The 25,218-nt window shown below is 37.9% G+C and overlaps 1 protein-coding gene across 2 annotated transcripts in view; it reads left to right on the top strand.

Moving 5' to 3' along the window:
* The window catches only part of raver2 (ribonucleoprotein, PTB-binding 2), an 83,706-nt gene extending 62,908 nt beyond the window's left edge, over positions 1 to 20,798 (top strand). For both annotated transcript variants that reach the window (XM_044128185.1, XM_044128186.1), the window contains exons 6-16: positions 131 to 251; positions 3,557 to 3,639; positions 3,737 to 3,835; positions 4,536 to 4,647; positions 8,604 to 8,950; positions 10,156 to 10,264; positions 12,355 to 12,536; positions 13,154 to 13,264; positions 14,527 to 14,628; positions 15,554 to 15,772; positions 18,631 to 20,798. In XM_044128185.1, the coding sequence (XP_043984120.1) occupies positions 131 to 251; positions 3,557 to 3,639; positions 3,737 to 3,835; positions 4,536 to 4,647; positions 8,604 to 8,950; positions 10,156 to 10,264; positions 12,355 to 12,536; positions 13,154 to 13,264; positions 14,527 to 14,628; positions 15,554 to 15,772; positions 18,631 to 18,771 (1,626 nt within the window). In that variant the 3' untranslated portion in view covers positions 18,772 to 20,798. The remainder of the gene's footprint in view (positions 1 to 130; positions 252 to 3,556; positions 3,640 to 3,736; positions 3,836 to 4,535; positions 4,648 to 8,603; positions 8,951 to 10,155; positions 10,265 to 12,354; positions 12,537 to 13,153; positions 13,265 to 14,526; positions 14,629 to 15,553; positions 15,773 to 18,630) is intronic.
* The last annotated feature ends 4,420 nt before the right edge of the window (positions 20,799 to 25,218 follow it).

Raw genomic sequence — 25,218 nt, 5'->3', positions numbered from 1 at the left:
TAATGGTTACTGCTGCTTTCAGGGGCTTCTAATGACAAGATCAAAACACATCTTGCCGTAACACACACACACGGATGCAAACTTTTTCTGCTAACTTGTGTGAACATTTTTTTTCTCGTCTTCTCTTCAGATTCTGAGTAACAGAAAAGGATTACTACCAGAACCAAACCTGGCTCAGCTGTTGACCAGTATGACCAACCCAGCTGCCCTTCAGATCCTTATGAGGCCGTACCAGGGTGGGAAAAGAGGAGGTATGTCTCCAGTTCAAAACTACCAGCATTTCTTCAAAGAACACTGATAATCATCACAACATTTATGCTGGTGAGGTCTCATCAATGGCATGATCAGATCAATATTTTACAAAGCTTTTCAACAAAACTAGGTCTACATTTTGTTGGATGTTGTTGTATGCCATGTAAAAACAGAGATCTGAACATATGACATGTTGATATTAACAAAAGTTTAAATGAAAATAGTTGGCTGAAAAATATCTGACCCCTAACCCTTCTCTCAAAACTCAATTCACTATAACATGGGCAATGAACGATCAATCAACAATAATGCGATATTTTCAAATACAAAACTGGCAATGTAAATTTTAAAATGTAGTTGGTTTTGGTTATGGAAAATAAAATGGCATTAATAGTCCCGTTCTGTTACATTGCTATCAGAGATGTAGTTTTGTTTAGTTGTTGTGGAAGGGCTTTGTGCCGCACACATTGCTGCAAATGTTGGATGAATGCTGTAAAAACACAGCAGGGTTTTTTAACCACCATAGTGAACAAATTGTTTAATGCAACTCTACTTGGGACTTTATAAGTGTACAAGTGAGGCTTTCTGAAGACATTTTGTCCTCTTTCTCTAGTAGCTACTAGCTAGCTGGAAGCTAAGGAAAAGGATGTTAGCACTTAGCTGAATGTTTGCTTTGCTGCTCTGGTTTGTACTGTTTAACTTTTTACTGGTTTGTCAGATGTGTTGGACTTCTATCGGTTTATTTTTTGGCAGGACGACTAAAATGATAACACAGTGGTTTATTCCTCTGCGTTGGACAAACGTAATAGTTTTAGGCTAAACAGGTGATGTGTACTTTATTCGCATTTTGCGATTTCATTGCATTTTTTGGGTATAAAAAGTGAATTATAGTAAAAAAACAAAACTAAAAAAACAAGAGCCTCCTTTGGAGTTCTCTCTATTCAAAACGACAACCACAACAAAAACTGTTGGCATGACCTGGTTGTGCATGGGGGTTTCTCAGACTTTAGAGTTTATGATCGACCAATCAAATCCAGTCAAACTGAAAATAGTTTGATTCCCATCAACATTTGATGTCTCGGTGCATCTCTAGTTGTGACAGGAATGAGGCGAGAAATGGGAGGAACCAGATGGAAATCTTTTGAACTTGCATCAGATAAAGCTCAAGAGACAAGAAAGCATTGGGCAACAAAATGGCAGTGGTGAAATTATTTTAAAATATTGTGGGTAAAAGCATACATTTCAGCCAGTGTCGTTTTGAATTCTGAAAGATGACATCTACACTGAACAGTGTTTACATTCTGGTAAGAGAAGATCCTTTGAGAAAAACATAACAACACTGAATTTCTTTCTGTTTGCGCTGATGTTTGTTGAAACATGTAGAATATGTAGTGCTAAAAACCACTGACCCAAAAACTTGCACATCAACAGCATGCATGCACATTCAAGACTTTGTATAACATAACAGACTTAAAGGCCTATCACAGCCTTAAACTATTTCAGTAATCTTCTCACTCCAAAGGGACTCGCCTGGTAATCAAAGACCTGCCGTCTCTGAGTGCGTCTGTCTGTTAGGCTCTCCTATATAGGCTTCTGTAATCATCTAGTCTTCATTATTTGATGAATGGCTAATCAGGTATTAAAATGAAATTGTGTGACATTAGTGGAACAAATGAGAACAGGAAGGAGGGAAGATGGGAGAGGTGGTGGCGCTCTCTTAAACAGGAGCATGCACAATTAAATTCTAAAATTAGGACCTTGATTAAATGTTAAACTTTCTGCACCTATTCTGGAGGAGCCTACCATTAGCATTGACGCTTAGATTTATTCTGAGGGGGCGGTGAAATTTGTGAGTAACTCACTGCACATTAAAGCTGAAGGAAAGGCGGAGGTTGGATGGTACTGACTTATGAGTGCGGTGAATAAAATCAGTCATAGTCTCATAAAATGAGGCTTCCTCTGCTATTAAAGCTAGCCTAAAAACAACAGATTGTGTCATTTTGGTTAGTAGGACTCAGTTTTGACATTATTTTTGCCAGTTGACCCAGTTTTCACAAAGTACACGCAAGCTATTGGACCTTCATCTTTAGTTCACTCCACAGATTGAATCCCAGTCAGGGATTTGTGCAAGGCAATCAATAATGTTCACTTGGCCCTAGTGGAGGTACTTCATCACCAACACTAACTTAGTTTTCGGTTCTTGTCATATTGGAAGACAAGAACACAACTTTGATTCAGTTTAGCTGTTGACTTCTTTAAGTTTGCTCCTTCCAGCTGTAAAAAATTCCCAGTTCCAGGCGTTTAAGATGCGCTTCATATTTAAATGCAGCATGCCATTCACTTAAACTTATGGATATCTCATTTAGTAAAATCAGGATGGACATCTAAAAGTTCCGATTGATTAGTTTAAGTCAGGGTTGCATTTGGACCACTGAGCACCAGGCCAGTCCTTTTTTCTTCATTTTAATGTCTCTGTTTCAGGAGTGACTTTATCTGAGGAATGCAGCAGTTTTAGCCCGTGTCCTGGATATGTCTGTGTGTTGTAGCTGTTGGGCCTTTTTGAATTTCTTCCATGCTGTTGAGTAGCTTTGCTTCACAATGCTCCTAAGGTTGTGGTTATCCTGGTTGCTTATGCAACTTTCTACTGAACCTTTTCCTTCCACTCAACTTTCCATTTATATAAATGCTTACAGGACTCTTTAAGTTACCAGTTTCTTTAGCAAAGATTTCTAAAAATAATTTGGAATTTGTCTGAGAATCCAAATTTTGATTTTCATGTATATTATGAAATAAGAGCTTAAAGTATCACGGAGTGTTATGAATGTATACAAAAATGTTGATGAAATGGATTATTTAATTATGTTCTTATTGGGATACATATATCCTATGTCGCACATAGTTGCTTTTTATTTTTTTAAAAAGCCTTTTTCTGTCAAATTGGATCTCAGCATCAGTCTTAACAGTAATGGTTTTTGCCTAGCTGGTTGCCTTATGCCACAGAAAGAAAGCCCACAGGTAATTGCTGTAACATTTTCAGCCTCTTTGAATCTAAACAGAACTGTAAAAAATTGTTATATGGTCAATAATTTCTCTGATATTGCATGTCTTGTGTTGGTTTTGCAACAGATAGCTGTGTGTGTCTGAAATGTGCTTTAAGTGACTCACTACTTAAATTACTTAGAACTTTATGAGTGTTAAATTTTGGGAAGATTGATTTTGTCCATTAGTGGCTTTTAAAGAATAGGAAGAAAAATGCTAGATGAGGCACTGATTGATGTTTCTGTGCATCACTTTGTTTTTTCAGGAAAGTATGGGCGTAATGCAGGCCTCCCGTTCCTCAGACCTCCTCTCACTGCTGCCCTCCTAACACTAGGAAAGGCTCACCAGGTCATATTAAACGCATCATCTTTGTGAGATTTTCACAGCTACTAAAATGGTTCCCATGTGAAAGTGAAGTTTTTATTATGTTGCTGTAACCCTACAGAATGCTATGGTTGGTAATGGACTTGTCCTCCAGAATCTCCTCCACATGCAGCTCGCTCAGCAGCAGCTTCTTCACATCAAAGACAAGCGCATCAGCAGTGTAAGACTGCTGAGTTGTTTTTTTTTTTGTGTGTGTGTGTGTGTGTGGGTGCGTGTGTGTGTATGTGTATGTGTGACATTTTGCATGAATTATTGGGGAAGGTAGATTGTGTTTTTTGACACATGTTCACTTATATTTCCAGCTCCTGCACTAAATGCATAATGAAACTGAATCACCTAAAAATCACTCTACCTAATTGTCTTTTGTTTTGTTTAAAGTACGACCTGAAGGTGATAAAGTTTCCCTTGACATTTCCATTTACATATTTTCTTTTCAAATGTCTCTCATGTTTCCTTTAATTGCTGAGAAGAAAAAAGCTAAAAGTCACAGTCGGTGATGCTTAGATGCTGAAACTTGCAGACCAGATGTTTTACTAATGTTATTTTCTCCCTCAGGCTCCCCACAGCAGTGAAAACACTAATCCGTTATGTATTTTAAATGTAGCTTTTCTATTTTTTGCCCAGTGGCATTTCTGAATGATTTCCACATCTATTGCTTATGCAAGAAGGAAAAGTGCTTAATAAATATACAAACTATATCTGTTGTACTCTACATTAGTCTTCATTTTCTTGTTGTAAATTGTTTTATGTTAATAAAGTTGGACTGAGTGTGTCTTTTCTGCTGTTTCATCTCTTCTCATTCATCCGTTGCTACTTCTTCTTCTCTTCTCTAATATTCGTCTTTCCTCTGCCTTCATCAGGTCACCAGTCTGCTTGGAGACCCTTCCAGACTACTGATGCAGAAAGCTTTGTCTCTGCGACCTCCAGGTCTCTTGCCGCTGGGGAAAGGCCTCCTGGGAGATTCCCCTACAGGTGAGCAAAATTTACTCATAAGACACCATTGAAACAGTTGGATAGTATTATAGCTCAGAACTAAAGATATAAACCAAGGCCTACAGTTTGTCTCACCGGGAACTTGCCAACTTGCTCTGTCTTAAAGCACTTAAGGGCAAAATGTTAATTTATCCTGCTACAAATGTACCATGGTGTTTGTTAAAAACATTTTATAACTGTCATCTCACTGAACATTAAGCTTTGTGTTCTCTATTCTAAAGTGTCGAGTTAGGGTTAGGTCACCAAGAAGATTCTTAAAGAGGAGGATTTTAATCCACATTGTGTTCATGCTCAGCAAACTATTCTTAGACGTATAGTGCTCAAAGTTAGGGATATCTTCATACTGGAAGATCACTGCAGATATGTGAACTCGCTGACACAAACTAAGCATTTGGGTTGTCAGAGCCGAATATCTCACAGCTGTACATTACTGTACAAAACATCCCCAGGAAGCAGTGGTGCATTTTCAATTTAAATCCCCAGCAGAGACTAGCTGTTGTTGCTTTAAATGGAAATGATATCTCACATATAATGCACAGAGACAAAGCAGACATTTGCGTGTACTAATGTATTTGTGGGTCTGTCCTTCTGTGTGTGTTTTGTTTGTGAAGTAAAGCCATAATCAGTGTTAGCTTGGAATGTTAGCCTTAAGGCTCGTTAGAGCCAGTTCTGTCATTGTGCTGCAGAGGTTATTTGTCACAGCGTTATTAGATCTGTAATATTTATGACTGTGTGTGTTTACCTTTAATGTTGTATGTGTGTGTCTTTTGTTTATATGTGTACGTACATCTTTTTGTTATTAAACCCAGGAGTGAGCAAAAGAGATATCGGGAGTGTGCAGCTACACTGTAAAAAGTAATAAGTTCACTTTACTTAAAAAAAGTTAGGAAACCGATTGCCTCAAAATCTTCAAGTAAAGTAGCTAAAAATAACTATGTTTAGACCACTCAGATAAAGGCAGTAAACCTGAGTACCGTTAACTCAAAATCATTAATTGGGTTAACTGTAAAATATTCATTCAGACAACTCATGCAATGGCAGTAAACTTGAGTGCCGTTAACTCAAAATCATTAGTAAAGTTGACTATAAAATGTCAATTATGACTACTTCAAATTGTGAGTTATGTCAATTAAGCAGTACTCATAAAAATAAGTTATGCTTACACGTTTAAGAGTTCACATTACTTGCAAAATATCAGGAAACCGATTGCCTTGATATGTTCAAGTAAGATGAACCAAAAGTGTTAAGTTATTGGAACGAAGAGCCAACAGACAACAGTTTGAATGGAAAACAATGTTTAATAATTAAACAAGTTTACCTTAAATACAAGGTTCTCAAGTGTGGTTACATACACACTAACCTGGAAACAAAGTTTTCCATAGACTTTTTTAGGGAAAAAAATGACACGACTTTTTTTCTAGGGTAGCCTTCAATCTAATATTGAATCCTACAAATGGCCCTCAGTCTTTAAAACTGTGAGAATCCCTGCTTAAATGTCTTTGTTGACTGGTGTGAAACAAAAACTCAATTCTCAATACTAGAGCCCAACATTTATCATAACATTGATAAAGTGAAGTAGTGAAGTGAAGTAATGTTTCTCCTCATTAACATAAAACCATTTAGTAGTCTGCAAGTGCAATGATGCTCTCTCCAACAAAAAAAGAATCAAACAAGAAATAAAAATCACTTTTCCAATAAGGGTAAAGGCATCAACGTTGATCCATAATGTCACATCACATTCACTCATTGCATCTGAAGATTTTTGAGTGATTGTATTTTTGGTTTTAGGGATTTATGTCCAAGTGAGAGAAGCACCCTTTGGATGAAGTCAAAGGTGTACTTCAGTTGTTGAGGGTACTCCAAATTCAGAGAATAAATAAGTCCAAAGAGCAAGCACATGGCATGTGGAAGATTTCCAAGATCATTCATGACAAGACTTCCTTCCAAAATGATGGCAGTACTTGAAGACTGGAGGTGCAGTGAGTCAGTGGAGGCCTGCCTGTCCTCAGGAATGATGGTCAGGATCCCAATGGGGGTGTGAGACACCTCTGGGTCTTCGCAGTCCTAACAACAATAGAAGCAACACCACAAATGAAGCCTAGGCGAAAATTCAAGCTGGGAGACAAAACACAGCCGTCCCACATCAGACACTCACCACACCCCCGCTGCAGCCAATCGGGACAGGTGCGCCGCACCGCTTCAGCCAATCGTCGTTCACGGATCCCTTCAAAGGACAAGCTTCCCCGGATCTTCTCGCTAGTCAGCCGTGCTTCAACCCACCTCCTCCCCATCTCCACCATCATCCCAGGGACATCTTCCTAGCTCCCTCTCTGCTCCTTCGTTCAAGGCTCCGTTCCACCACCAGTATTCGGACCGGGGGGAAGACTACCCTGAGCTAAACCTGGACCGATCACCTGCCTGGTGATCCTCAGCTCACAAGTCTTCCGCCGGGTTCGAGCGCCAAAAATTTCGGATCATTAAATCCTCTAACTGTTTCTCTTTCTCTGTGTGAGTCTATCCAGATTGAATTACATATCAACATAACACTTCTTTAGGGTGACCAGACGTCCTCTTTTTCCCGGACATGTCCTACTTTTCAGACCTAAAAAAATGTCCGGGGGGAATTTAAAAATCGTCCGGGATTTTGGCCAACCGCCTCAAAACACATTACATAGCTTACAGTGCATTGTGATTACATTGCCACTCCGGTCCATTACTCCATTCCAGGTTTCTTTGTATGGCAAAGAAATCGGCAGCACATGTACACACATGTGCTACCGATTTTTTGTGCTACCGCTGGTTCTACCCCCCCCCCCCCCCCCCCCACACACACACACACACACACACCCCCGTTGGCGCATGTGTGTCCGCCGATTCTACCCCCCCGCCAACAAAAAAAGAAGTGTCCTCCTTTTCAGAAACCCAAATCTGGTGACCCTACACTTCTTCATCACGGCTGCTTCTCCTACAGTTTACAGCTGTCCCACCTATGGCAGTCTACTCATCATAAGCCTTCTATAACAGTATAGCGGCTTTTTTAACCCGCCAACATCTTTATCTTATCCCTTTTCCTTTTTTTGTTTTGCGCCCCGGACAGCTTTTTTGCTCTGCCGCTCCATCTTGTTGCCACTAAATAAACATGATATTTTCGACTAACGTTAGTCCCAGGCATCGCTAAATCATTACACATAAAGTTAACCTCAAAACCTGGACTTACGGATGAATTATATGGCCGAGATAACGAATATAAGTTTGCTAAAAAACAGTGGGACTTACCGTGACCAAACGTAGCTGCAGCAACCGCCGTATTGTTGACAGTTTGGCGTTTCTTTCAAACACGTCGTCACTCGTCAGTGTCCAATGCGCATGTGCGTTCAACGAGAGCTGCCGAATGATGCCGAGTTTTTTGCTGGTTATGCAGATGCGTTTTGCTCACTCATAACTCCAAGTTCGGGTTACTTGCTGCTGATGAGTTTGATTACTTGCCTCAGTAGAAAGTTGTCTTTGCTAAGTTTAAGTTAGTATAGTCAACAGAGTAAGCTGGAATGAGTTCAGGTCACTTTTCTTTTTGAGTACACTTTACTTTTACATTTTACAGTGTAAGTGCTGAGCTGTAGATGAGCACGATAAGTGATGAAGGATGAGCCGGAAGCCCATTGTAAAATATTACAGTCAGCTCTACAGAGACAGTCAGGCTGGAATCTCAGGTTTCACCAAGACAATTTTTTCTTCCAGAGGAGACAGACACTGATGGTCATCAGTAGAAGCTGTTTCTTATAGAGTCTGGCATCCTTCTCCCACCTTACTTTGCTTAATTTCCTCTGCTTTATTTCTTTGCACTATCTTTCTCCTTTCTTATCTTCCCTTTCCCTCTCATTCATTTCCTTTGCTTCTTTTTTTTAATTTCATATGTTTTCCTATCTTTTTCATCGTAGAGTTGCTCCAGGAGCCAAATTCTACCCACAACTCTACAGTAGTGGTATCAGCAGCAGGTGTGATGCCATACCTTCAGGGTCGAGGAGCAGGAACAGGCGGGGGAGACCAAAACATCTCCCATTCTGTGTCAACAACCCCTTCTGCTTCCTCCTCTTCCTGTCCCACCTCCTGCGACAGGCAGCCGGCTCCTCCCGGGACGATGGGGAGCGCCCAGCCACAGGGGCAGACGTTCTCTTTGGGTATAAGTAACTCAGGCCTTGGCCCGCCTCCACCTAAGCCCCCTGGAGGGGGGTATACATCATCAGGCCAGCACAACAGCTCAGATGGTAACAGCCTGACTAACATGGTGAGCATAGCAAGGTGTAATAACGCCACCCTGTTCAATAGCTTCTTCTTTCTGCATGCAATATCAGCCAAGATCACACTCTTCTAGTTTTTGAAGATTTTTGTTTTACCGGATTACACCACGCTTCTTCTTTATTTAATATGAATCAGGCCTGGAACCGGGGATTATCTTAATACTAGATTTATCTATCGATTATTATTGATTAATTGATTCTGCAGATTTTCATTTAACCACTAAAACTTTTTCTAATGCAGTGTTAGAATTACATTAAAAGATGCAAATAAACAAACAAGAAAATGACATATTTGGCCTAAAATGCAATAACTGCATTCCTAGATAACGACTATTTTTGTACGGATTATCATTTGCTATAAATTATTGCAAAAGATGAATTTATACCACTTGAATTAAGGACATTTTTACAAAGGTTTTTACTTCCCTGACTGTGTTCTTTCAGCAAAAGGACCTTTTTTGAGTCTGTATTTACCAGCTAATGATTTATCAATTACTAGATTAGTTGACAATTACTCTGATAATCAATTCATCACAATTATGCTAATTAATCGTTTCAGTTCTAATAAGAACCAACTGTAACTGCTGGTAACAAATAATTTACTGTCATTAAGGGTTTGGCAATTTATTTTCCAAAAAATTGAGTGTAACTATTGGCTGCACACAACTTTTGAAACTATATTAGTCATAAACTATATATATACATATAGATAGGTTTTATTTTCTTCTGGCAACAGCAGACATTGCAACTGAACAATAAAATGTAATGTTCATGTAACATAATACACAATACTTTAACACTTTAACTCTTTCAAAGATTACTACATGATATATATTTTATGTATCAAAATACATAAACAAGAGGCTGTTCCATTGCCTCTTGACTGCCAATAAATAAGGCTGGTACAGTTGATTTTATGAACCTATATGCTTTTTGTCACCCTCTGCCTTTTTAAAAGCCATTTTCTTTCACATGAAGTTTAAAATTGTAACACCTTTACATTTTGCTGACGTCACTGGCAACAGTGATGTCAGCAAATGTTGAAATGTCTATATTTCTCGCTACTGAACCTGGTAATCTTCTGACATTTTAAGACCTTCAGTTTGCCTCTCTGCTTTCCTGAATTTTCCTGAATTCCTGAATTGGATGAATTGGAAGGAGCACTGTGATTAAAGTGTCTTTCTCTCATCAGGTAAACTGTGGTCAGAATTCTTTATTGGGTGATCCGCCTAAAGAAGTGAGACTGCCCTCCAATCCTTACCTGAACTTGGCCAGCGTGATGCCAGGAGTTGTTCTGCAAAGTGAGTGCGAAAACGGGAAAATAGCTTGATTAGGTTTTGTCTTTTATTGTGTAAGTTGTTGGACAAACGGTGTCATAGTAAGACTATAGTGGATGGTCCACCTTTATTACCAAAACTACATTTGGATTGAATATGCTAAATTTTATATCCAAACAATATGTGCTTGAATTGTAAGGTGATACATTTTACCTAGTTTGCTTATTTATATGTGGAAGGAAGCAGAAGTCAGCATAGAGTCACATTTTGAATCTCTCTTGCAGCATCATTCATTTCCCTGGGGGGGATATACATTCAGTACCGTGTAAACATTTATGGCTCAACACGCCTTTTCCATGTAGCTCTGCTCTGGTTGGAGGCTCTGGGAAAAAAACACCAGTCTGAGCCTGGATCATCTGTGTGTGTTCAGCTTCTATTCTCCAGTCAGCTGCAACATCAAATCCTCTGACAGGTGGAGGCCATGAAATGTTCTGCTGAGTAACTGTGGGTCCTGCCACTCATGTGGAAGTTACTTTGACAAGTTCCACCCACCTGGACATTGTTAGAGGACAACAAACTTGTGGACAGCAGTAGTCACTTTCAGCAGCAGAATGTACAACATGGGGGGGGGGGGGGGGGGACACTCAACATTTTTTAGCATGAAATGAAAAATTATCCATGGGTGTTAAATGTCATAACACACTCAGGGTTTCCTCCTTAAAACATGCTAGGGGCGCTAGGGCAGTCCACCAACAGTCCACTGGGCTTTTGCGGTAAAACATATTGAAAGTTGATAAGAAATTTAAACACCAAGTAGTCTTCAAAAAGGCAAACACAAAAAATACAATAAGTGATGTACATTTCTTGAACTTGAATTAAATGTTAACTAGGGAATCAGCCAGTGGATCTTAAAACAAGCTAAACAGCATATTGGTCATATTTAAAAGTAAAATAAATTAAAAGAAATATTACCTAAAATGGACAATAATGAGTAACCATGCTGCTCCTACCTTAAGTGCTCCCAGTAAAACCTGCTGTGACATTCAACTTTCCCTACCAGTTACTTTGGGGCAATAAAACATTAATCATTAACTGGAAAGTGATTAACATATTAATGTAATAACATTATCATATGATTACACACCTCATCCACCTGAAAAAACCTGATTATTTTTGCACAATAGCTTGTTTTTTAAATTGTACTATGCTGTAGCTTACGGTTTATGGATCTTCTGGTTTAGTCTGCCCTGGCAGTGATTGGTTAAAATGGTCAGTGCTGATTGAATGAAATATGGAGTTCAATACAAAACAATTCTTGAGACAAGCGCTGCTGATTTGGAGCAGAGGTCCGCTTTCCCCCAGAACACTGACTTAAACATACACCCAGAACTACAATGGAATGGTCGAGATGACAGAATATTCATGTGTTTCACTGACCTAGTCAAAGTCCAGACCTAGTATAATTGTAAATATGTGGGAGAACCTGATGTTTATCAACAAACTCCATCTGATCTGACTGAACTTGAGCAATTATTCAAAGAATAGGCAAATGATTTTAATCTGTAGATGTTCAAAGCTGGTAAATGACTAAACATCTGGAATGGAACAAAAACTTTTTCAAATATTGACAGGAAGGTTAAATACACACACTGCACATGTTGGATTTTTATTTCTAGGAAATAAAAATAAAAACAATTATCCATGTTTTTTATATTATCTTACATTCGACTTTGTATTGGTCTGCTCCCAGAATCAAATCAAATCAAATCAAACTTTATTTCTATAGCACATTTCAGCAGCAAGGCATTTCAAAGTGCTTTACATCAAATCAAACACAAAAACACAATGCAACATAGAATCAACAATAAAAACACAACATCAAGTCAGATTCCGTCAATAAATTTGCAATTGATAACGTTTCAAATACATCTCTAAACAAGTGGGTTTTTAGTTGAGATTTAAAGGAAGTCAGTGTTTCAGCTGTTTTACAGTTTTCAGAAGGGGATTGTGGCTGTAACATGATAAAATGTGGAAAAAGTCAAGCAGCACACCGCCTTTACCAGCCTCTGTACATCTGAACTCACACACTGCATCTCTTGTTTGTCTCCCATCAGACTCTGTGGCTAACAAGCCTCAGGGAGGACAGCCGGGCTCCGGGATCTACGGGGCCCCAGTGGCTCCTGTGGTCTCGCAGGGCACTGCCTCATTCTCCCACAGTGCGGCGGCTACAACCCACAACCCGTACAACGCCGACACCTCCTCCGACTTCACCCAGTACAACCAAGCCTACACGCAGGTACTGCAAAACAAATATGTTAATACGTGGATATCTGTTGCTCTGCTGGGTCACAGTTAGCACCTGAATTGCATAGGTGATGGGGAGATTTAACTGTGGGCTTCTGGGAGAAGAGACAGGCAGAATGAGAGTGGATTTGGCAGCGTGTGTCTCCATCTGTCCCCTGCTCCCCTCGTTTCTCGGCCCTCCTCTCAAAATAAGTCGTGAAGCCCTCCTACGGGCTGTTTGTCTGTTCCTCCCGTCCATTATTTTCTCTTTCTCCCCTGTCACTCCGTTTCTCCTTCTCCACTTGTCGTCTTGCCTCCTCCAGCAGCAAATGACATATCTGATATTTAGCGGTGAGAAGAAAGCCCCTTTTCTAAATGTTAATTACAATCTACTCATCCAAACAAATGAGTCATGATTAGATAACCAATAAGACAGTCGGCTTAATTTGTCTGGAAAGACGAGACAAAGCCGGGGGAGGACGGGACAGAGCTGTCTGTAGGAACGATGTTTAATGAGTGACAATGAAGGGAGTTTGAGGTGAGGAGTAGGATGCATGAAAACTAGTATGCAAATCAGAGCAAACATCTCTCTGACATTTTTTTCCTGATTCTGGCTGATCTGTACTTTAGGAGGCCATGCACCAGTGGTACCAGCATTACCAGGCAGCGCAGGCACACACCTACAGCACCACAGCCCCACAGGACGGCACGGCCGCAGACTACAGCAAGGAGCACACACAGGTAACAGGATGTAAAGGCATCCTTAAAGAGTCTTATTTCCACAATTAAGGCCTTAAAATGTCTTGAATCTGTTAGAAAAATGTAAGTTGACTTTAAATGTGTTATTCACAGGTCTTAAATGTTATGGCAGAACTTTCTATGTAGTTTATTTTTCTTGAGGGACTTTTCTTCCAGGCAAACATTTGAGTTGCACACAGACATGTTCACTCTGTTCTGTAACTTGAGATAGTTGAGACTACCGCTAACTAGCTGCTATATACTCTTGCTAGCTAACTTGCTAGCTTTTTGCCTCTGTTGTGGGTAAGTGTAAATGTATCTGCGGTTGGCTGTGCAATGCTCATCTTTCCCACTGGCTCAATTCTGTTGCCAACCCACACAATGTCACATGCATTTTGTCAAAAAGTCTGGTACTACTAAAATATACAATATGAAACTTTCTTTCCTTTTGAACTTTCCTGTTGTGATACAAGTCTTAAATTTAATTCATAATGTTCTTAAAATCACTTAAATTTGAGGTGAACAAATCTGCAGAGACCCTGGGTAACACGAAGTAATCTCAAAGAGCAAATTCAGCCTGACTGAGAATATTGGTGGAAGGTGAACCTCTGCCCTAGTCTCAGGTCTTTTGGTGCCTTTCAATGTATTTTTCTCCAGGTTTGCCACTAAGTCTGACCATCATTCCTCTCGCTAATGAAGAAAAGCATGCCCACAGCATGATGCTGCCACCAACATGTTTCATAGTAGGGCTGGTGGGTGCAGGTCAAGGTGCAGTGCAAGTCTTCAATCATAATTTTAGTCTCATTGACCAAAGCACCTTCTTCCATATACATTTCTTGACACAGCAGATTCTCACGCCCGAGTTGTGTCTTTGGATTTATACTTTCCCAAAACCACTAAAATCTTACCTGATGTGTTCTTAGGCTTCATGATGCATTTTGTTCACTAACGTTCTCTAACGAACATATGGAGCCTTCACATCTGGATTTATACTGAGATTAAGCGCCGCACAGGAGGAACATCCTGTTAAAAGATGTTAGAAGGTTGGATTATATTTTAGAATTTAAAAAAACATATTGAAGTTTATGGTTGCATTATAAAATCTGCATGTTTAAAGGATATAAAATCCTTGGCAAAAACACTGTTTATAGTGAAAGACTTTTTAAAAGGGCTTCCCAACCTGTTCTCAGAGTTTTTGTTTATAAATTAGGATCGACTTGTGAAGTGATAGTAATTTCTGTGACTGCAAGCTGGTTGTGTTCCAGGTTCCTGCCGCCTCCACCTACGGGGATTACACTACCTACATGCAGGCTGTCACTCAGTACTACTCCCAGCCTGCAACAACCAACCAGGCCTTCGCCAGCAAGGTACACAGTCTGACTAAACTGCAACCAACACCTCATATTCTCTCCATTTACACTGAATATTTTATCAGCGTTCTCTGCAGCAAAAGAACAAGTTTGTTTTAGTATAAGTAAGTTCATGAGCAATGAAAATCCTTATATGTAAATGTAGGTAAATAAATTTAATCGAAAGCTTGATGCAAGGCCTGTTTCTACAAGTTTCCATTCAACTAATCCATATAAGCACCAATTTGCAACAAATGTCTTGTGGTACTTTCATGTCAAATCAATCATATACATTTCAATAGCTGATGTTCAGTTCATTATTCAAATTGGTTGCAGACTGCTTCCAGTATGGAGCATCTGCATAAAAAGAAAGTTCTCCATGAGGTTTTGCTTCTCTCCAAAGTAAACTGTGTCGTAAACCTCACATTCCTTTTCTAAACACTATTTGCAGGATTGTTTAGATTGGGTGACACTGATGTCTTCTTTAAGGGTGTAAGTAAATTGGAGAAAAGCATCGCTCTGCACACAGCACCTGATACGATCTTATCTACATTGTGTGTGTTTGGTTGTCTTCAGTAATGCTGTGAGAACATGAGTAATGAGAACCTTTTATTAAATTTTAGTGTGCAGAATGAGTCTGTATAAATTCATAAGATCTTCTGAAGGGTTTACATTCAGATTTATTCATGCATGCATGTGTGGTATTCAGCAGCTGAAGCTTTGATAATGAACTCCATTTATGTTCACAGGAATATTTTATACAGGTTTCATCTTGAGTGTCATAAATAAATGTGATAAATATCGAGTATGGCCTTTAACAACCTCTAGCGGGCAGGAAAGTTAACGGCTAACAAATTATAAGTGTACAATTTTAGAGGGTAGTTTCATCCTTGCAGCTTGTTAACGGATCTTTTTTGCATCGGTGTTTGTGTGTGTGTTGCAGGAAGTGGAAGTGTGTAAACCTTTGGGGGTCCCACTGCATGCAGTCAGTAACGGTCCAGCTCCTCCTCCCGCAGTCCTGCCTGCCGCCGCCGTGCTCCCAGCCTACAGTACCCTGCCTTTAATGCCCGGCTTCCTCGGAGCTCCACACCCACCTGCAGCTACACCCAGCTCCGTCACACATGCACACACTGCAGCCACCGACTGGAACACGTACTATTATGTGAGTACAGATTACATAAAAGCATCAAGCTGTTGGCCATTTGTACTTCATACTTCTCTAAGTGAAGCTCAGAGGGAAAAGAGGTAATAATATAATATTTCATAGGCTTAAAAAATAAAATCTTAGTATTGGGTATTGCAGGTAAGTGTCTTAGCATTTCATACACAAGGTTAATCAGCAGGTTAGGTATTTTACTGTATAATTTTCTGTCTGATAGTTTCTGTCTGTAACTCACTCATTATCAGCACCATTGTAAATTTAAGTTCAAATATTTGGTTCAAACATCTTTGTATTTTATGCATTTGAGACCGTTTGAAACCTTTATAAAGACTTAATGAAAGTGAAAGGTTGCATTACAATAAAAACAAACATAATTTAATTCTATTTCAAGCTTAAATGGCAGATTTATTAATGTTAACATGTTCTCAATCACCACACTTCCTGTGGAAAAAGTTAACTGAATTCATTCAGGTTTATGATTATTTTAAATCGTTGGATTTCATTTCCTCTCTATTTCTTGAACGTTTCAAAGCAAAATGTTTTACAAAGTGTTTCTGAGGGGGTTTTCACTAACATATTACAGATCAGATGTCATACATGAACTGAAACTAAAGAGCCATAAAAGGTAAATTTCCTTCTAAGCTTTGAATTGAAATTACAGGAAATCGTTGTATTGGCCAGAATCTTTACATGGTAATATGTTTTAGTCAATAAAATAACATAAATACATAAAGCTACAATAACCAAACAAATGTTCTACTCATATAAATCTAGTGCTTTGGGAATTAACATTGAGACATAAGTCAAGCCTGTTATTTGTTTTGTACATTAAAAAAACAGAACCAATTAACACGGTGCCTACACAGCCTAATATGTTTGGTATTTGAATTCTAGTCTTAGCTAAGTGTGAAAAAACTAAATAAGAGGATTGAAAATATTATTTCAAACATCCTCCACTATATTCTGTCCTTACGTTCTTCTTTTCCCTGTCTTCCCTTTGTCACTCCTTTCCTTTCCTAGCATCCTTCCTTGTTTCCCCTGACTTGCCTCATCCCTTCCTGTCTCATGTCTTTCATTTTCCCTTCTTTTCTTGTACCTTCCCTTGGTTCATTTCTTTCTTCCTCCTTGTGTCTATTGTTTCCTAGTTGTTCCTCTTTCCATTATTCTGTTCTTGTGTCATTCCTTCTTTTCTTCCTGCATTAAGTTTTTCTTTTCTGTCCTGTCCTTCCTTAATCTCTTCATTGCTGTTCCTTCTTTCCTTGTGTCCATCCTTCTCTCTGTCTTCCTTCCTTCCTGTTTCTGGTATTTTCAAGATATTTACGTTTGCACTCTGTGGAAATATCTGGTATAAATCCATATTTAACTTTAATTATTAATAATTTAAACATGTGTAAAGAACTGGGAACTGTGGAAATGTAAGTCAAAAACGATTTGTAGAAAAACGTTGGAACCCTGAATTACACAGGATTGTTATAGAAAGATTGATGCACTTTCTGTACCGAGCCAGCCTTTCAAAGTGATTGTGCTAACAACTATTCCTCCATACACCCTCCTAAATATATAATTATGAATATAATGATACCGTAGAGGTAAAACATCAGTGCAGCTTGCTTGGCTTTCTCTTTTCTCTTGTTTTTGTTGAAGAAGTTTAAGGCTGTATAATCTAGAGGAGGTTCAAAGAAAGGAACAGTTCCAGACTTCCTTGCCGGGTCTCGCGTTTACTGAGATTTACGTTTGTTTGTGCAAACTGCCTCTGTGGCCGCCTCGTTCTGTAACGACACCCTGCTGAATCTGTACAAGAGCTGCTTCCTTTTTTCACTTTCCTCTCAGTATTTCTCTTTAACAGCATTGAGAATAGTTAGTATCTTACCTTCATTAGACCACATGCAGGTCAGTTTCTAAATTAATCATAAGTGAATATGATTAATTTAGGATGGATTGACGGAGTTTGTCCACTGAAGATTAACTGGAACAGCACAAAAATATATTAGAAGTTTAATTATCAACAAGTCATATCAAAACAGTGTCAATATATTTACAATGAGGCGTGTGTTTTCTGAACGTTGTAGCTGTGTGTGTTGAGTCAGATACCTTCAGCAGCAGAAACTCGTGTTGGGATTTGTTTTCCGTTGCTGTAGAGAAAAGTCGATACCGCAGCGTCTGAATGGAGCACAGTCCTGATTATTTCTTCACTTTGAAGCGTCCTATTGTTTGAGCACATGATAGCTCTGATTGGGACATTACTAATACTGGATGTTGCTGATGATTAGGGAATTTAATAATACCACATGTTAACAAATCAAACAACGTTGTTTGTAGTTAGCATCTAGAGTATGTAGTTGTTCCACTTCAAACCTGTCACAATAATAAATTTCACTGGATGATAAATTGTCCCAGAAATTATTTCAATAAATTATAATGTTGTTTTTTTGAGACCACTTTCAAGTAATACATGGATAATGACATAATAATTAAAGTTTTCCCTCTCCAAGGCCAATAAACCTAAACCTTTTAAAAAAACATTCTACACAGAAACTACGAGACATTTTAAACATTCAAAATAAAACACAACAACCAAAAACAATAAATAAAGTGGAAATAAAAACCTCACACACATCTGAAGCCATAAATAAAATGAATTATTGTTTCTTTGTAAACAAAATCCCCTTCAAAAACCTTTAATAGAAATGATTAAGGTCATTTTAACTGCTACAGGCTTATTCAAGCAAACATTGTGGGTTAAAATGACCTTTTGCCAAATAAGATTTTTTTTAATGGCTGTGAAACATAACATTCTGATCCGTCCATGGATTAAACCTTTTCACGTCCTTCCCGCCTGTCGTTTTCTGTCTTCTCAGAACCAGACCCGTGGCATTAAGAGGGACTACCCTCAGCTAGCGGTGCAGGAGGCGCCGCCATCAGAGGGCGCGTACATCGGGCAGCACTCCCAGGGCCTGGGGGGGCAGTATGCCGACTACTTCAAGAGGAAGAGGCTGTAGAGTGAACCAAATGACCTTAAAGCCCACAGCTTCAGGAGGGAGACACAACCAGCTCCCTCTAGTGGCCTTTTCTGTGGCTGCCATTGTGCGTCCCTGCAGTCGGTGTCAGGTTGTGTTGAGTCAGGGTTGCAGATGGCTGGAGTGAAAACAAGCCATAGTGCTCTTTGATTTTGAAACTTTAGTACACTCTTTCACAGTATTGCTTTTGTCTTGTTCAAGCCTTAACTATTTATCTTAAATGTCAGTTTCTCTGTCACTGTTCCTAACAAATATTATCCTGTACACCTTTTTTTTTTTTCAAACATAATCTAAACTAAAGTATATTATATGTGTGTGTAGAAGCTGCTTTTGTATTTGCAGGCAGCTGACCTGTCTGGATGTTGAAACTGCTCCCCCCCCCCCATTTGGTCCTTTCCACATCTTTTATTTTCTTTTAAAGAAACTCTCAAATTTGATTCGTCAGTCAGACTGACAGTCATTTCTTCTAGCTTCACTGCCTTTTATTACCCAGGACTCTCTCTAAACCTACCTGTGGGTGTGTGTGTGTGGGTGTGTGTGTGTTTTGTGTTTTGCTTTGCTGTTATCTGTAGGAAGCGTCAGCCATTTCTATCCCAAGTTTTGGGAGAACATCAGGAAAAAAAAGGGTCTAAACCGATCAAATCCCTTAATTTTGGTGAATTAAATGGAGTCCCTCAATAGTTGGACTTTTCAGATGTAGATTGAGGGAATAACTAAATTAACTGCTGTGTAAATATTGCAGTGTAGTGTAGAATATATAAAGCCATGCGTAACAGACAATAACACATAAAATAAAGGGCGTTTTGATGCTCATTTTTGAGTGTGGTGTACAACAGAAAAAAATATTCAGCGTCAGATTTGTTTTATCGATCTACAATATACTCTTATATATTTGTAATATAATATTCCAAGGCAGTTTGAGTATTGTATTAACAATAAGTCCTGATGAGACTTTAACGTAGTTATTTGGTTTGTTTTGTACTGTTTAAGCCAAATATTCGGGTGCAGTTTTCCTCCTCTGCTGTTTTTGTTGTAAATCATTTTCTCTCTTTTTTTGTTTTTCTGAAAGTTTTGTTGAATCTGTAACAGGAGCTTTAATTTTATATTCAGACGCCACTTTCATAAAGCTTTGAGACTGTAGAAATGATGCAATGCAGAATCACTGCACAGCTAAGAAATAACATGGCTGAGGATTTTGCACGGGAACTGTTAAATATTAATGGTTGAAAGTAATAAAATGGCTCCAGGAGGCTCCCCATCCCTGCCTTAAAATATATTTGTTTTATTTGTAGAAAAATAATTCAGCAGTTCCATTGAGCGATTGAATTATCTCTGACATTTAGCAGTTTAATTGGATTTGCACAATGAACATACAGTTCTGGTACACTCATCAGCATGAAAATTATGTTTATTTGCGGGTTTTAATGATTTACTTGAACTGTTTGTTGTTGTTTTTTCATCAAATTCCTGGGTGATGTAGATTCGGTTATTTTCATTTGATAAAAATGTTTATTCCCAAATTGAACATTTCCTCTAGTATTTATATAGTTTGCAGGAAACTCCTTGCCATCACCCTAATCTTTAGCTCCCTTTACAAACTTGCTATCAGTTTGAAATCTGGACAGAGTCACTCCAGACATTAAACATACTTCTGGTCAGAAGAAACATTTTGATAAAATGAAAACATTGTGTTTTAATCAGCAGGATCAGGACAGCACATCCAGCTTGCCGTAAATTGGCACCAACCAGAAGGAACGTCTCACTGATTTACTAACAACGATTGAATGTAAGCTTGTGGTCAGAACTGTATGTTCAACAACAATGTGCAAAATATTCCTCTTAATTTATTTGACCAGTTTAGTAGCAGTAAAGTCAACCAGATTATTTTTTCATGTGATTAAGATAGTTTGTAAGAGTTTTTCTGTATTTAAAGTTTTCTGTATTTAAAGTTGAAATCTAGACTTTTTTTTTTTTTTTTTTTTTTTTGCACAGTTGAAACCAGATATTTACATACACTGTACAAAAAAAAAATACATAAACTTTTTTTCTCCGACATTTATTTGGACCAAATCAGCCATGTTCATCTTGCTTTATATGTCGCTTATGAAATAATGGCTTCCTCTTTGCTGGATGGCCTTTCAGCCCATGTTGGTAGAAAACATGTCTCATTGTGTATAATGAGACGTTTACGGGCTGGAGCCGGCATCGCCACAGACTCTTCTGCTTTTGGTCTGCAGTGAGACCAAAACACTGTAAGCCGTCTCCTTCCTGAACTGTGTGACGGCTGGACGTGTTCTGGGTGTTTACAGTTGCGTGTAATTGTTTGAACGGATTAATGTGGCACCTTCATTCGTCCGGAAACTGTAACCAAGGATGATCCAGGCGAGTAAAGCTTTTTCTGATATGTTGGCAGATTTGATTTATTTATTTATTTATTACTTTGATGGAAGCAGTGTGTGTGAGGTGCTGCTTCATAATCAGAGGCTTTCAAAGCTGTTTTACAGTCTGCACTTTCCCAAAGTATTTGAAAGTGCAGTAATCATGGTGTATGTAATCTGAAACAGGAAACACATTACGTTTGTTGGACACAGTGTATGTAAATAGCTGGTTTAATACTTTTTTTATATATTCCTTGCAAAAGCAATTTCAGTTAGTTTTTGGTAATATTGTAAAACCAGTATACAGAAAGCTTGTATAATGAGAGCAAGTTTGTTTTTAATCACAGTTTGAACATTAAACTTTAAGTGCACTGACTTTAAAAAAAAAGGCAATAACCAGGGCTCCAACTACTGTCAAAGGATGAATGTATAAGGTTTTTATTTGAAGTCTTCAGCCATTCTAAACTGGCACTGGTTTATATACATGGTTACAGCTTTCTCATTTTTTCTATTTCTATTTTTTATGTCTTTACATTTTGCTTAGAAATTTCAGAATTTTATATCTCTGAGAACAATATCACTTGTATTGCCATGGCAGTAATTCTCACACACTGTGAAAACCAACAACAATGGCACAAGCAAACGCAAACCCAGATGTGTTTGTCACTGCAGGTCGGATCGATGTGACGTTTACATCCACACAGAAATAACGGGAGATCAGAATGCTGAGATTCAGGTATTCCTATAAGGTGTTCAAATTGTAATGAGGGTCATTTTGGTCCAGTAAATAAAAATAATGACCTACAAAATAACATTTACACCAAAACTGAATCAGGTCACACATCATTCCCATGCAGATCATCACAAAATAATAAAACCCACGATAAAAATAACTGCTGTAGAACTCCTTTTATAAAGAAGTTCAGAGCACCAAAATCTATTTTTTTTAAATATTGATTCTCAGTTCAGCATAAGTTGTGGCAAAATTTTTAATCAAATGGTTTACTGTAACTGCATGGCAAATAACAGCTGATAATTAAAATATTTGAAATGGAGAATCTATGGGTTACAAAATAATCTGTGGTATACTTTTAATATAAACTCATTTGATATGGTGCAGTAATGTAAGCAGACAAAGCGCCTTGCAAAAGTTTTCCTACCCTTGGAATGTTTTCCAGTTTTTTAAAAAAAACATGAAATTACTAACTTCAATGGATTTCATTAGGATAAATGGCTTTTTTGTTGTTGTTCTTTACTGAAAAGTGTGGTGTGCATTTTCATGTAGTCCCTTTGAGTCATTACATTGTGAAGCCATTTTTCACTGTGGTCTCTCTACCAGCTTTGTATATTGATTGAAATTTGTGTTTATTCAGTTTGTGTCCATTCTTTATATAGAAGATCTAGGTCTGGACTTTGAATAGGCCATTTTTACAGACTAATTTGCCACTCTGGCTGAATGTTTAGGGCTTTTATCCTATTGAAAGGTGACGTCAGTACATTGAAGTTTGTGGATGGTAGGAGTAGAAACACTTTTGCAAGCCACTACAACAGCATGAAAGAATTTCTACTTCCTCTTTGGAACCTTGTAAGCATCAAATTAGTTGGTCGGTTATACTTAATTTACTGCCAAAAAAAAACTGAGTTTTTAAATGTCCATGCAAGTTTCAGGAAATAACTGGGGGAAAAAAATGGTGTCTGATCAGTCTCTGTCCCTGTATTTGTGCACATAGATATCCACAAGGTTCACTTTTCATTCTTGTTCTATATGAGACCCTCCATCTTTAGCATTTATTGGAGAGAAGGCCTAGGTACAGTGTGTATGTTTAAACCCTCAGATTATTTCGTTGAATTCGCCTCAAACGACCACACAGCCAGTCGACAAAGGGTGCTAATCTATATTCAAAACACTTAATTGTCATATTGGAAGCACTTTGCTGTCATCTGGTGGCCACAGTTTATATGATTGTCTAGTTTTGCCAATTTTTGCTCAATTTTGTTCAATTTTTATATTAAATTCCTAACTCTGTCTGCTGGACTGTGCTGTATTCACTAAAACAATCTTATTAATTTAGAATTTCCTTGTCAGCAAAAACTATTTCTTGCACATATATTGTTAATAAATTCAGGCTTAATCTAAATATTATCAACTTATCATTTGGCAGATTCCTTTTATTGATTAAATATTTTACTTTAATTTTTTTTTTGTCTAATTCTATAACCATTGTTACTGTTTCTTGTTATTGTCATAGTAATACAATTTATTAGTGTTGTGGATCCAAATGACTCAGTTTATGTTCGTAGTTTATTTTTTGTAGATTCATTCTTCTGTTTTGATTCATCACTTTGTCCCTTATTAACCCTCTGATGCATAAGTGGGTCCTTCTTGACCCAGTGAGGTCATCTTTTTGTAATGAAAAGTTTTCATCACTTCATATTCCAGGTATTCCTAAAGAAATATATCATTAATATCATGCAATTAAAATTTTTAATTTACCTTTTATACATTTTAAGAAATATCACATTGTATTTTACTAGCCCATTCTTCCGTGAGTGGGTCAGAAAATGACCCGCATTCATTTCCTATGGAATTTAATAGGAATCTTTGTTTCTTACCAGCTCTGACTGTCAGGAAAACATTTTTTGTGAACCATACACACTGAGTCCTAAGTGTTACCCCTGAATAATATTTTACACAGCAAGAACTTTTACAAATAATTATTATTAAAATTTTTTATCTTACAAACGTGTAATTTGTAAGGTAAAAAAATGTTTGTCACAAATCAACATATTAGCCTTCTTCAAAGTTAGCCAACACTAGTTATCTAACCATCTAGCTAATATTACTGCCTATTCTTTATTGTGCATGTGTATTATTTGTGTCTGTGTGTCTCTGTGTGTGTCTGACACCCTGGATAAGAAAACCAAGAGAGAGAATGTCTTGAATGACATGCAAAACCTGTTGAATAATGTGTTCAGGGTTCTTTCTTTTATCATCTCAAGAAATAAAATAAAAATTCATAGCTATATAAATAAATGAGCTAGAAAAGGGTAGAGTGCCTTCTCCGGGTCGGGGAGGATGTCCTGCCCCAACTGGAGGAGTTCAAGTATCTGAGGATCTTGTTCACCAATGAGGGTTGCTGAAATGATTTTAGATTCATATAGATGTGTTGGAGCAGCACAGTATTGTTCAGATTCCCTCCAACTGCCAGATGATTAGCCAGGTTTGTTTTATTGGGTTTGCTTATAGTCTCTTTGGTTTCCCAGCTCTGATTGCTTGTGTCTTGGAGTGTTATTCCATATTTTTCTTATGTTGCATGCATATTTGGTAACATTTCTGAACATTTATGCTTTCATTTTGTTTTGTCTTCAGAAACGTCTTCAAATAATGCTTAATCTATTAAAAATATTAGACACTTTTATATATAGGTTTTTCTATTTTTTTTCCTTTAAGAAATGGAAATTAAAAACTTGACTTTTTGCAAACCCCAGACAGGAAATAAGATTACCCAATCTGCTGGGTCCCATAACCTATTACTGCTGTTTCTTTAATGCAAATGCATGTAATTATATTTGTGTCAACTGTAATTTACAGGATTGATAATCTTGTCTTCAGCCAGGAAATATGTAATTTCACATTAATTTTATTATCACATTTAAAAATTTGAGCTGAACCCATATATTTTTTTAACACATTTATAGAATTTTAATGTATCGTTAATTGCTGTCCTTAGCAGCAACAGCTTTTTTGTATTATCAGTTATGAGGAGAAATTATCCATCATTTCAGAACTGTTGACGTGTGTGTGTTTGTAAAATCGTCTCATCAGTTTGATGTCTCTGTTCTTTGACTTTGTCCAGTCTTTGTCTCAATACAATTTTAAATGTCATTTTCAGGTGCAGCAGCAAATTAGCCCCTCACAATGATGCATCCACCACCATGCTTAATGGTTTTTGCATTTTCTACTTGTACCTGCGTAGACTTTCAAGTAACTACTAATATTTAATTGAAAAAAATGCAATAAGCAAAGTTAGAACTGATGTGCTGTATTTTA

The sequence above is a fragment of the Gambusia affinis genome, linkage group LG10 (assembly GCF_019740435.1).
Source record: "Gambusia affinis linkage group LG10, SWU_Gaff_1.0, whole genome shotgun sequence".
Classification (NCBI taxonomy): Eukaryota; Metazoa; Chordata; class Actinopteri; order Cyprinodontiformes; family Poeciliidae; genus Gambusia; species Gambusia affinis.
Note: the sequence above shows the minus strand (reverse complement) of the source record. Positions and strands in the feature narration are given on the sequence as shown.